Source organism: Rhinolophus hipposideros (genome assembly GCF_964194185.1).
Source record: "Rhinolophus hipposideros genome assembly, chromosome: 13".
NCBI classification, from domain to species: Eukaryota; Metazoa; Chordata; class Mammalia; order Chiroptera; family Rhinolophidae; genus Rhinolophus; species Rhinolophus hipposideros.
In genome coordinates, this window is record NC_138059.1 from 64,511,761 (window position 1) to 64,524,852 (window position 13,092).

Sequence of the window (13,092 nt, forward strand, 5' to 3'; positions counted from 1 at the left end):
TATGTAATACAATGGCAGGAAGGGCTCATTGATGATTTTCCCTATGTTTAAGGACACATCCCAAGAAAAAAAATCCTCAAATTTTACTACCTTTGAAGCTGCCGGGATTTAAAGGAAAAGAATCACAGACGATCTCGGACCTTTAAAGAATCATCAATTCTTTACCGTTTGGTGTACGTGGGGAAAGGGCCTGGGACTGTCTCTCTGATATGACCCACTAGTCTTCACTGTGACCTCAGGTTTACAGGTGGTCAGCACTGTCCTGACGCTCGAGCTTTTAAAAAGGACTCGAGGTTTCGGTTTATAACAGTGAGCACTGGAAAGTTAACTATGTAATTGTGGCTTTCTAGAGTACTTGTTCTCTAGATTGTCAAAATGCAGGCTCCTGAAGCACCTAGGTAAGAGCGGCATTTTCTCTGTAATGGGTACAAAGCCTCACGCTTCCTTGTCATTCCACTCTAGATTAGGGAAGGACAGGAAGAGTCTAAGGGTCATTTCAGGAAGTAAAGAGAATAATAATGGCTACTGAGCATGTTTACTGTGCCTTAAACACATTGTGTCATTTTAATATTTATAACTCTGGAAGGAATTTATAGAGGAGGAAGAAATTGAGGCTCAAAGAGACTAAGTGAATTGCCCAAGATCTTGCAACTAGTCAGTGGTAGTGCTGGAATTTGAATACAGGTGGATCTGATTCCGGAGGTCACGCTTTCAGTTACGGGCAGCCGCTTCTGCTCCAGAATTTACCCTTGTCCCTTTTGCTATCTTGTTTGCCTTGGCGATGCAAAGACTGGGAGTTCAGTGAGTTTCTCTTCGTTATTCCTCCTTTCCCTTTGTGATCCTTGCTTGTCAGAGAGCACTATTTTATAGATCAGATGAGTGATTGGGACCAGAAAAGCCTTGGTGTTGATCAGGCATACCTGGAAACAGGACCTCCTGGTCTACCCAGTTTACGCCACATTTCTCCACGCTATGTATTTACGACTGTTTTTAACATGAATGTTACACATACATACTGGTATAACAATGTGTATGGATGAGGTATAAAGTGTTTAGTTTTCCCCTAGTTTGTTTTTCTTTAAGTTATTATTTAACAGGCTCCCTTTTTGTGAGCTTTCTTTGGGTATCTTTCCAATTTTATCTTCATCACAAAACTACTGTTTCCCCGCAAATAAGACCTCAGCGGAAAATAAGCCTTAGCATGATTTTTCAGGATGACATCCCCTGAACATAAATCCTACTGCGTCTTTTGCAGCAAAAATTAATATAAGACCCGGTCTTATTTTCGGGGAAACATGGTTAAGTATTCTCTCAAATAGAACTGACCATAACATACCAGTGAAAAGCTCCCTTCTCCCTTTACCCTCCAGAAATACCCAACACCACCACTTCGTTTTAAGTTTTTCTTAAATATTTTGTCAGGTTTCCCCAATGGTATAAACAATATGCTGGGTAGAGCAAGACTGTATGTAAATTGCCTTTCGTAATAGGTTGGCACCAACCCTTGAAAACCTTGTGAATATGTGCTTGAACGTGTGTGTCTGTGAGGGGGACAGGAAGTTAAGTCAGTTAATTAGTTATGTACCGAGTGTCTTTCTAAGCTCACCGCTTTAGATACACATTCAACAGGGATTTTCATAAGTATATTATATATACTTATTATTATATATACACTTTCGAAAGTGTACGTAGCTTCCTACTGTTTTTGTACCCTGGTAAAAAGACTGATTTGTGGCATAATATAACTGAAAGATCAAATTGTTTCATTTCACAAAACTGTTTGTGTTTCTTTAAAGCTCACTATGATATGCTCTGATGAAAAAAGCTGACATTTGGTTTTGTTGCCTAGCAACCACTATGCTATGATGTAAGCATGAGTGTGCATCTATGCCTAGGAACAGCTCAACAAGAACAAGTTTTCTGTGTTTAAATTATTACATGTAAACAGAGATAAAGATTTAAATCCAAACCTCAAGTCACCAGAGTCAAGCAGTACCTCTCGAACGTATTTAGCACGAAAGTCCTGATACACTGGGACTTGCTCAATGCACTGAATTCTCAGAAGAGTATTTCGAAACAGCAAAAATGTTGGTTTGATTTTCTGAGATAAGGCCCACTGACATCTAGCAATCTGATTTCTACAATTAATGAACTTGCTCTCAGAGGATTTGAGTCACAGCCTTGTGGTTACTCTAAGCATTTCCTTTTAGAAGCCCTGCAAGTTTTCCCAGGAATCTTCCACCCTACTTAAATCCCCCTCCCACCCCATACAGGGAATAAACATCGACATATGAAAATTTACTAAATGTAATAATTTAGATTACTATAATTTTCAAGTCAATTTTGTTTGTAATTCAAAACCTTTTTCACAAGAAGTTATCTACTTTCTTCCATCTAATTCTAAACAGTCCACCTAGTTTAGAGTTTTCTTATCTGCTTCTGAGAACCAAGCGGGAAGTAGCATTCTCTGGCCTTCCACTGCCTGTTGACTCTGGAAAATCAGGTTAAGTGTGTTTTTGCTTTTCCCCTGAAGACTGTAGTTGGATGCTTTTAAGCCAGTGATTCGAGAGAAATAAGCAAGGGCCAACATGGGTCATTTAGAGTCTTTTGGCAGCAGGTCCAGCCCCAGGGAATGAATTTTGTCATTTCTAAATATTAATACAAAGACTGGGTCAGACAATCTTTATATTTTTTTCTGTGTCTCCCTCCCCCCGCCCACCTTTTGATTATATGGTAGATTTTCACAGAATTAAAATTTCTAAAAATAAAAATCATCTTATGTACCAACAGAAGAAAAGGGGTGATTATCGGTTATCTTTGCTTTAAAAAGCTTAATGTCTTCTATACGCGTGGCTGCTGCAGCACGGTAAGTGATTCTGCAGTGACAATGCTGCAGAGCTTCTGGCCATGCGGTACTTTTCAATCTCGTCATATCATCAGCAGACTAAATTATCCCGAGAACTGACATAATTTATGTCTCAGGGCTCCTCTGCTTCTTGTTATATATTCACTGATTTTTCTCCCCTCATCTTACCATAGCCTACATCTTGAATTTTAATTTTGAAACAGGTACAGCAAAGCACTAGGTGTTTAATACTTTACTAGTTAATAGAATAGGAAAGCTGGACTTTACAAATTCTAGACAGCAGTCTGGTCATAAAATTTCCTCAAGTTAATAAAGAACAGGCAGTTAAGACCAATCATTACATTTGTGATGCTTATCTTAAAAAGTTCTGCCTATTACTTCCAATTTTCATCTTTATAAGATAAATAAACTAGCTTGAAGTTGCATAAGTAAAAAGCATAAACCTCTTTTTGGTCCTCAAATTTTAACCTGTATACATAGGCATATGTATATGGCATATATAAAAATCGAAGAATTTGGGGAAAATTTCAAATTAAAATACATCGCAGAATTTAACAGGTCTTGTGAACATGATTTTCCAAAAGGAACGCTCCACTGGCAGTTAAAGCCTGTCAATGTATATTCTAATCTAGTTAATTTCATTCTATGTGATGCATTTGAAACGTATCTATGCTGCAATCAGGAGCCAGAAGACAGATACATATTAATAAACTCAAGAGGTGAGCAGGTCTTCAATCTTAAGAGTGAAAATTAATTGTGGATTATCCTCCAATTACATTCACCTGAAAGTGAATTTAATAACGCGAAGACCAACAACACTGAAATACAGAACCAGAACGTGGTGTGCTTACCTCAAGCATCATGGGCCCCAGCGCGTCCTTGTCGATGACACCCTGCCCTGTAGACGACACATCTGACTTCTGCACTTCATCTATGTTGGCCGCTGCTGCTTTCTCTGCAACAAACACAAGGGTGAGTTAAATAGCAGTGCTGTTTCAAGGACAGAGTGACACGGACACATTTTTATTGTCATGATTTCTAAAATCTCTGGTGGGATCAGGTATGGCTATAAAAAAGTTAGCGGACATCCCCGACGGGAGAAACTGCTGGAAGCAGAAGCCAGAACGTTAACTTTTCACCTCCAGAACCTGTGGCTCAGATCCCCTCTCACGCTGCTGATAAAGTGCGTTCAGTGGTTTTATGCTAGTCTCTGACAAGCATTTCTTCTAGATTACGAAACCCTTATGCATAGGGCACAATTACTTTCCACTCAAGAGATTCCTTAAACTAGGAGATCGGAGGGTCTGCTGCTGAGAATTTGGCAGCATAATCAGATACAGCCACGCACATCTAAGGCAGGAACAGAAAGGGCTCCCAACCTGTGAGGGCCGCTCCCACGTGACACTAACGGCCGCCTTGACTTCTGTACTGTCCCACTTCTTGTCACTGTCTCATTTAAAGTAACCGGAAAGATTTGGTCCCTGTCTTGCTGAAGGGGCTTAACAATCTAAGGCAGCGAGTAGTGGCGCCCTGTCAGGCACCCAGGGAGTTTCAATGGACGCCCTTTTATGTGGTACAGAGACGTGTAGTTAGTGCTCCTGGGTTACAATGTATGAGGCAGCTCTCAGGCCCACAGGCCCTGTAAACAGTCCATCATGGAAAACTACTGCAGAAGAAATGGGTGCATATTTATTGATATATGTAAACTAGTTGTTTCAACAATATCAAAAAAGATTAAAGCCTATCTGAAACGTATCTACAACTTGCTAGAAAACAACATAGAAGCAATGTGCCAATTATTCGTATCTGAAAAAATTATATTCTTGTGTACACGGCATGTTGTCATTGTAATTAAATGCAAATAAAGAAAACCATAAATCAATTTAGTACTCAGAATCAACCTGCTTTCATGATCTTGGTAAACTTTGCCTTTTTTAAATACACAGTATTTTGAAAACCTGCAAAGCTTCATTTGTACCTGAGAACAGAGAAAATAATTTGAAAAATTATGCAGGTCCTCCAACTCTTGCCACGCGCATGACGGAGACCTTCCACCTGCATCTGTTATCAGTGGAAAAGGGAACGTGACCTGTACAGTTCAAGTCTAAGCTCAGCCACTTCGTAGAAGTCAGAGCAACTTAATTTTGACTCTTTAAGGCCTTTAGTACCTGCCTTCCATACATACAAACTGTGACAGGAGGATAAATGGGACGATATGCAAACACACCTTAAACACTATAGTTTACAAATGTAACTGACTATAGAATATTTATGGTTATTATTTCTTCCTTACTGAGTTCCAAGTGTAGTAATTTCTTTGCTTATCATAAGCAGACTGTATCTGCTTTTTCAGTACCCTACTACATTCCTGATTTACCCCCTTAGATCGAAATAGTTGTGACCAGCTATAAGTAGAGGTGCCTGGTCTGGTACCCTTTATAACTCAGTATCGTGTGGCTCTCACAGGCTGCACTGTTTTTCCTCCCCTTGCTGCCTTCCCTGCCTTCCCCTCCACGGTGAGGTCCCTTAAAGCTGATCTGATTTGCAGGCTTAGTCTTAGGCCAATTCCTCAGCCGCGACTGAGGCAGGAAACATCCACCTCAGCCTCTCCAGAAAATTACCACATATGACACCCCCCAACCCCATTTTCCTAGAACTCTTTTCACTGCCAAATATACTCCAAATAAATGCAGAATGAGGCATAACACACATTTATTTCTTTGCCAGCTCGCTTGGTAAGGCTGTAGACTTCTCTCCAGTTTCTGCTCCCTTTCCGACCCTCCAGTCCAGGGACGGCTCTGGCACCACCTGCTGCATGCCCCCCCATGATGACCACCCCTCTGTCCAGGGCTCCGCGCTGCTGACACTGCCCACTGTTAGTCACACAGCAACCGCCTTGGTCATCAGCTCGACTGCTGCGGACACAGTGCTTGTGTCCGAGTCACCCTTACTGTAATTCATAAGGGCCCCAAAGCGCAAGAGTAGAGATGCTGGCAATTCGGATAATGCCACAGAGCAGCCAGAAAGTGCCTCCTTTAGGGGCAAAGGTGAGTACAGTATAATATTTTGGGAGAGAGAGGGAGAGGTCACATTCATGTAACCTTTATTACACTATATTGTTGTAACAGTTCTATTTCATTATTAGTTATTCTTTTTAATCTTTTACTTAGCCTATCTTATACATTAAACTTTGTCACAGGCATGTAGGTATAGGAAAAACACACACACACACTATATATATATATATATATATATATATATATATATATACACACCATCCATGGTTTCAGGCATCCACTGGGGGGGTCTTGGAACGTATCCCCTTGGATAAGGGGGGGACTACTATAATTTAACAGCCCTATTTTTCAGAGGGCCCAGCAGGCTTCAGACCTAAGGATCCCTGAGTTTCACTAATACCTAACCCCAAAGCCCACATAAAAGATACTATGTATTTATGTGGTCCTATGAGATTTTACTTGGTTTTTGTCTTTGGAACGTGGCAGCCAGGGTCTAGGACCATGAGCTACAACATCCCATAGAATGACTAATTCAGCATTCCCCTAACTCCTCGCAGGAATATCACACTCTCATCAGTAACAATCTTTCAGTAGCAGCAGTGATTCTCAAATTGGAATGGTTCACATGAGAAGACCTCCCCAGAGGGTCAGCAGAATTTGCAGACCGAAAAGGCCCCTTTGCATGAGCTTCTGACCCACCTTCCTAGGAAGGTGTCCTGTTCTCCTCACCTCCTGCAGGCAGCAGCTCAGTCAGTCCCTGAAACAGTACACTATCCCCACCAGAAGGTAAGTTGCATGAAGGGGTCACTGTGTCTGTCTCTTCAATGGCGACCACTGTCTCTGAGAAGCCTCTATTTCAGTGGCTGACTAGACTAGACCCACCACTGGCACTTATTCCCAGAAATGGAGAAGCAACTGGCATAGAGGGTGAGTGGAAAAAGGGACTGATTTTTCCCTGTAGGCCCGCTGGCTCCCCAGGGTGCAGGGGGAGGGATGAAATAGGTGGGCAGGGTCAGTAATATGGAGAAAGGATTTCCTGAGGTGAACCTCTCTTAAATAATGAAAGAATCATTTTGCCCTAGCAAGTTTCAAGGCATCTCAGGTTCTCTCAGCGTTCCAAGTTCTCCTATCCTTTCATTGTCACAAATGGTGGTCTTATTCTTTTTAAGGTCAATGTTGAGGGAGAGTGAGATATGAAGCAACAGGTGCTAATCACAAAGGCAAACCTGGACCTATCGCCAATCACTACAAAACATCAGGCTATTTGTTAGATGAGATTCTGATATCACAATGGCAATGAATTATTGCTTTTGTGGTGTCTAGAATAATGCCTCATTTCAGGACAAAATAAATTTAAAATATCAATACTTGTGACGATCTATTTCCTAGTTTCTCACAGACAATCAAAATACCTTGTGAGATGTTTCCATTTTGAGAACCTGATCATCATTCTGAAGATCCAAAAGATTCCTAAGTTCATCCATTAACATTTTGTGGAATTTTAAAACTCAAACTTACAAAACCCACTCAGGTGGGATCCAAAAACACCAAAGAACTTTCATGCTGAGGTACTTTAATTATTCTAATAACATGTACAGACACTGAATTTTAGACTTTTACCAGAAAATATGTAGAATGAGGATTGTTATCTGCAAAGCATTTTCTTTTCTTTTTAGGAATCTAGAAAGAAGATATAGTAATTTAGGGTAACAGCCTAAAACTTAAAGTAGGAGATGACTGAGATCTGACAAAACATTTGTTTGGTGGTAAATGGCCATCAACTGTGATTGGATGGCCATCAGCCGTGGCTAGTTGGCCGTCAGCTGTAACCAGTGAGCCATTGGCCACTAATATAACTGCTGTGGCTACGCTAGCAGAAAATGGGGGCTAGCAAGAAGATGGTGGCTGAGCCAGCAAGCGGCAGAGTGTGGCGGAGTGTGGATTGTGGATTCTGTAGCTCCTGCTTCCTGTGTCTCCAACCCAGCCACCAGAGAGACTACAGTGGTATGACTCCCCTATCTATGGCTCCATGGGTGTTCGTTTTTGGCCTCGCCATGTCCTGTGTTTGGGCTCTATTAGAAAGCCTGGATAAAAATAATTATTCTGATAAATTATCTGTAATAATAAAACATGTCATTTTTTTCTCCTTTAATATTCAGCTGATAAATCTTTAACAGGAGAAAAGCAGTAGCTAACAAGAAGTCAGAGGATGAGTGGCCCCATGAGGAAGTCAAACGGGAACACTGTTTTGGGCGTCTCGCTTTGTGTGCAATGCAGATGGAGTGAATAATCGTTGTCAGCTGAGAGATTACATTTAGCTGGGAGGGCAAAACGATTACAATAGCAACAAATGAGAACAATTTAAGGCTAAACTTTGAGAAGCTAACTTGAAGTTCAAGGAAGAGCTAAAAATGGTTGAAATATTTCACACACATTGTAACTGAGTTAGATTCTGCAGGATATACAAAGACATGGCAGAAGTAACACCCTGCCAAGAAAACTGGTGGGAACCGGCCACATGTGGCATCTGGCCCTAAGGAAATCTCAGCCTAGCCCCTGAAAACTCATGGTAAGGAATGCTGGCAAAAAGTCTGTCTACACTGGATTCTAGGAATCCCTGACTAAAAATGAAAACAGCAAAAATGTTCACAAGATCAATTTAACATTATATTAGAACATGTGATTTGAAAACAAACTTTGTATGAGTCCACTGATTATGTGCAAGAGAATTTTTAAAACTGTTGCAATATTCATACAAATACTATTCACATATATTAAGAGAATAGGAAAGTTTCACTACTCATACAGTAAATAAATAAGAAACAAAGGGTAAAGAATTCAAAGCTTTTCACTCCTGTCCTCACCAAGTGTTTGGATATATGCAGAGGCTACCAGAAAAATATACACACACTTTAAGAAAGGAAAAACCTGTATTAAAATTGTAATACTCAATATATACTGATAACAAAAGATGAACCCAAGTCACGTGAATACATTTTTTTGGCACCTCCCCTCCCACCGGTATATGCATTTTCCAGCTAATTTGTCATCTATTATTCAAGTCTGTATTAAATTGGTGCTTTGAACATTTCTCAGTATTTAAAAGAAAAACCCCGATAATATGAAGTGATAGAAAATACCCAGAAATTTGGCTTTATCAGTGTAAATGAAATCTAAATTAAATGGGCCATGAATTTATATTGTGTGGGTACTTTTCACGAAGTAATTACTACCTCTGTTCAGTGTTCAGTTCAGCCTCGATAGGAGGAAGCAAAGGACTCCTTTGAAACAGAACGTACTATTATGTTAACTGAACATATATCGGTACCTTGATGGAGCATTTCAGTAATGAGTATGCTATTTTTATGTACCAGATATAAATAAGCTCAAATCCTTAGACATATTTATACTTCTGTAAGTACAGCATTACTACACTAAAACACACTATTTAATATTTTTAAATTAGGCAGTTTTCCCAGAGGTCACAAATTATATTTACTTTTCTATATTTTGCATCCATTAACCATAAAATATATTGTTACAAAAATATCCTTCAGTAAACTCAACAGAAAAAGATTGTCCCAGAGTTTCCTATGATTAAAACCTTAGGAAATCTCATTATTACAGATGGAACTCTTAAATTGGAGAAAGAGATGATACAATTTAATTTTCAGAGCCCTCCATGCCCCGACTTCCATTTTCTTCCTGCTGCACCTTCACCATTATTCTTTTTAGATAAAGCATATGATCTAAGAGAATAACAATGAAAATAATAATTCTATTACCTTCTTCCTCACTCCCCAAAAGATAAAAATATCATAAAATAGCAATGATTTTTTAAATAGCAGTTTTACAAATGCAAAGCCCTGATTAGAGAGACTGTCCAAGTATGTCTCTATAATCTTTCTGCAAGTGTCCGTTCCCTCTTGGGCTGCTTGGAGAGCAACCTCATCCGGTACCCTCCTACATTTGCCTGCACTCCAGAAATCCAATAGCAATTAATTAGATTTCCAGTTTCAAAGCGAAGAACAAAACCCCATTTCTTCAGGGACCGTGTTAAGATGAGTCATGCCACAAACTGGAGAAAAACCATTAATATTATATTCCATATGCTTTTCTTTATAAGTAATTATTATTCGTGTTTTCTCTCAGAACAAAGGGAAAGGTGAACAGGGAAGCAAGCATCTGATCTCGAAATAGCAATGATTTAAAAATACAAGGAAAAGCGGGTATTTTTTGAAGCAGCTGGATGAAACTGTTCTTTATCATTGGCAGCTACAGGCATTCATTTGAAAGTAAAATTTAAGTTTTCTGTTGAGAACAGCAACAAATCAGAAACTGTGATTCTAGCAAAAAATTTGTCTTTAAAAAAGTACAATTAGCTATTTTTAAATTATGGGTTTTTTTTAAGACTTTTACATGTTCTTCTATTTTTTAAAGACCTTTACATGTTCTTCTTTTATTGATTTTTGGTAACTTACTGAATCTTGCAATGCTAGGAAGTTGTGTCTATTTGTTTATTAGGCATCTGAACTGAAAACACAGTCAAAGGGCCGTTGCACAAAACGTTACGAGGACAGAGTCCAGTATCCTCCCAGGGATGGCAGTGGTGGTTCAGAGGACAGCCACATAATTGTAACTGCAGCAGCAGCAGCAGTAAGCCACCACTGATGGCTCAGAAACCTAAATGCTGTTTAACGTCTGTTAGGGGCACTGGGTGATGTGGCCATTATGGAAGAGGTGCAGCTCTCCTTTTCTTCGTGGGTTTTTTTTTTTTTTTTTTTAAATCATCTGAAAAGGCCATGGAAAACTTGGGGATATTAGTTTACCTTTAAAAAGTTTGAATTCAAACAAATATCAATTCCTAAAACAATACGTCAACTGAAAGATCATTCCATGGAGTAGTTACACATTTATAGAAAAATGTTCTCACTGCCCGTGTTTAGATCTGCCTGACACGTAAAGCCAAGTACGAGTTTAAGAGTTATTTTGATGTTTGGTCAAGCACGAGGAGAGTTGCTTTTACTGAAGCACTATTATTGAAAGTATTAGAATCTTTGACAAAAATGGAACCTGATACTTTATGCAGGTTTTCTAATTAATTCCCTGGCCTCAAAATGAGTAAGATCACTCACTCAGAAAGCTATCAATTTTTCAGTAGACTGACGTCAAACACGCGTCTAATCGTCTCCCCGAATTGTAAGACTCTAGTGGGAATACAGCCCCACTTTTCATCGTTTCTTGTGTTTAAGAGTTGGATGATTTCAGGTGAGTGACTGTCCAAACCGGCCTGAGGAGACCCATGCAGAGCAAAGGAGTCACGGAAACAACGACAGGCAGTTTCTGGCCAAGCACTAGAGATGACATACTACAGGAAAAGTTATGGAGCATCGCAAAGGTTCTGGAAGGTAAAACCAGAGAATTATGCATCTGCACCCAACTAAAATTAGAACAGCTGCCATATGGCTCTGTGAAGCCAGCAGCACATTCTTATTCATTAGGAAGCATTCTGCTAACATAAAAACACAAGGCCCTTCCTGTGCTCGCCAAATGTGTTTATCTTTTCAACATTAATGCACTATATATCATCAAGCTGCTGAAATCTCCTGCCGTGCATATTAAAAACGCGCAGCTGCACTTTCTTTACTAGCGGGAGGAACCTAAACCCCAAGTTGCCTCCCTCTCTTTCTGACATTGAGCTTCTTGTTAACATATCATGGTTTCGCTTCAGCATGAAGAAACTGCAAAATGAACCAATCTCAAGGCTACTCCAGGCAGCAAAACCCCCCCACTCTCTGCTTCAGAGAAAGCAACATGCTTGGTTTCGTTTTCATCAATGGTTAGGCATGGCCACTTAAATAGAACCAACATTCATGCCACAAGTGTGAAATACGTGGGCCCTACTTTTAAAATCAAGAGAAAAAGAGGAACCAGAATAGATTCTGGATATAACTGGCTAGAAAATGCTTTTGTCTGTAAGAGGCTCTATCATTGAATCTGCTATCACCAATATATAATTATTTAGTACCCCATTTCACATATTATCTATCAATATCGAGTGAATTGATAGGTAAAATAGTGGGTAATCTTTTGTAGTACGTCATGTGAGTACACAACAATTTGTCCAAAATCTCTTTCTTTTACATAATCTAAATATGCCTGTGCTGTAGGAGCTTAAATTTAAAGAAGGATCACAGAAGGAAAAAAACAATCAGACACAGTAAACCACCTAAGCAGTGGAGGAACTCTGTTTAAATCCATGGACAGACACATGGCTTCAGACGTGCTGCAGGTTAATCAACTGCAAGGCAACGAGTACATGTCATTCAACTTACGTCAGCATTCATACATTTCCAGGGCGATAACGGTGTGTCTCTACGTGAGTCTTCTATAGTGAATACTGAGAGATGAAGGTAAAAGAAAATATGAGAACTGCTTATTGGGAGTGAATTCTATTTCCTTGGGCTCTGCTAGCTAAGGCTTTAGGTGTTATCTGAATAAGGAAATGGAGGAATCATAATTTGTTTAGAAGGCTGTAAGGTGAGACTGAGACTAGATGAAGGGAGCAAAAAAATAAAGATAAAAAAAATCAATGGGTGTTAAAGAAATGAGAAGTAAGGTGAAGTCTAATTCAGCACTAATTCAGAATATTTCAGGGCAGCCTGTCAAAAGACCAGACTATAAAAATGTTTTATTTCTTTCAAATACATAGATTAACTCAAGCAAGGCCAAAAAATTACACTATGGGAACACTTAATAAAGTTCCAGATAAATTGGTTAAAAATTGGACATTACATAAAAAGGTTTTTCCCCTAAAATCCTTAAAAAGACTTTGGCCTAAGTAGTGTAAATATTTTATCTCCCAACTACTCTGTTATTGGCATAGCAAACCTCGTCTCCCACTATTCCTACCCTCATGCCCTAGCAATACTGATTCTTTTCTCCCGAGACGCATCATCCTTCTTCAGGATTTTAAGCTTTTTCTTTGACTGTTCCCTGTGCACAGACACCCTTCCACCATAATCCTTGAAGACCCCATCACACTGTTCCAGAAGCTCATTCCAATCAGGTCAGGCGCTGTCTGTTTCTGCAGGGTCCTGCAGAGTTTTGAAATGATTGATCTCTTTTCACATCTGTCCCTTTAACTGCACTGGTGGCTTCTTGGCTGCAAGAGCCTCTATGTGCCACTGCCTGGCACATCGGGGGTGC

At 39.7% G+C, this 13,092-nt stretch overlaps 1 protein-coding gene across 7 annotated transcripts in view; it reads right to left on the reverse strand.

Annotated features, from left to right (window-relative positions):
• The window catches only part of NCOA2 (nuclear receptor coactivator 2), a 256,262-nt gene that overhangs the window by 53,842 nt on the left and 189,328 nt on the right, over window positions 1-13,092 (reverse strand). For all 7 annotated transcript variants that reach the window (XM_081070062.1, XM_081070061.1, XM_081070060.1 and 4 more), the window contains one exon: window positions 3,718-3,821. In XM_081070062.1, coding sequence (XP_080926188.1) covers window positions 3,718-3,821 — 104 coding nt within the window. The remainder of the gene's footprint in view (window positions 1-3,717; window positions 3,822-13,092) is intronic.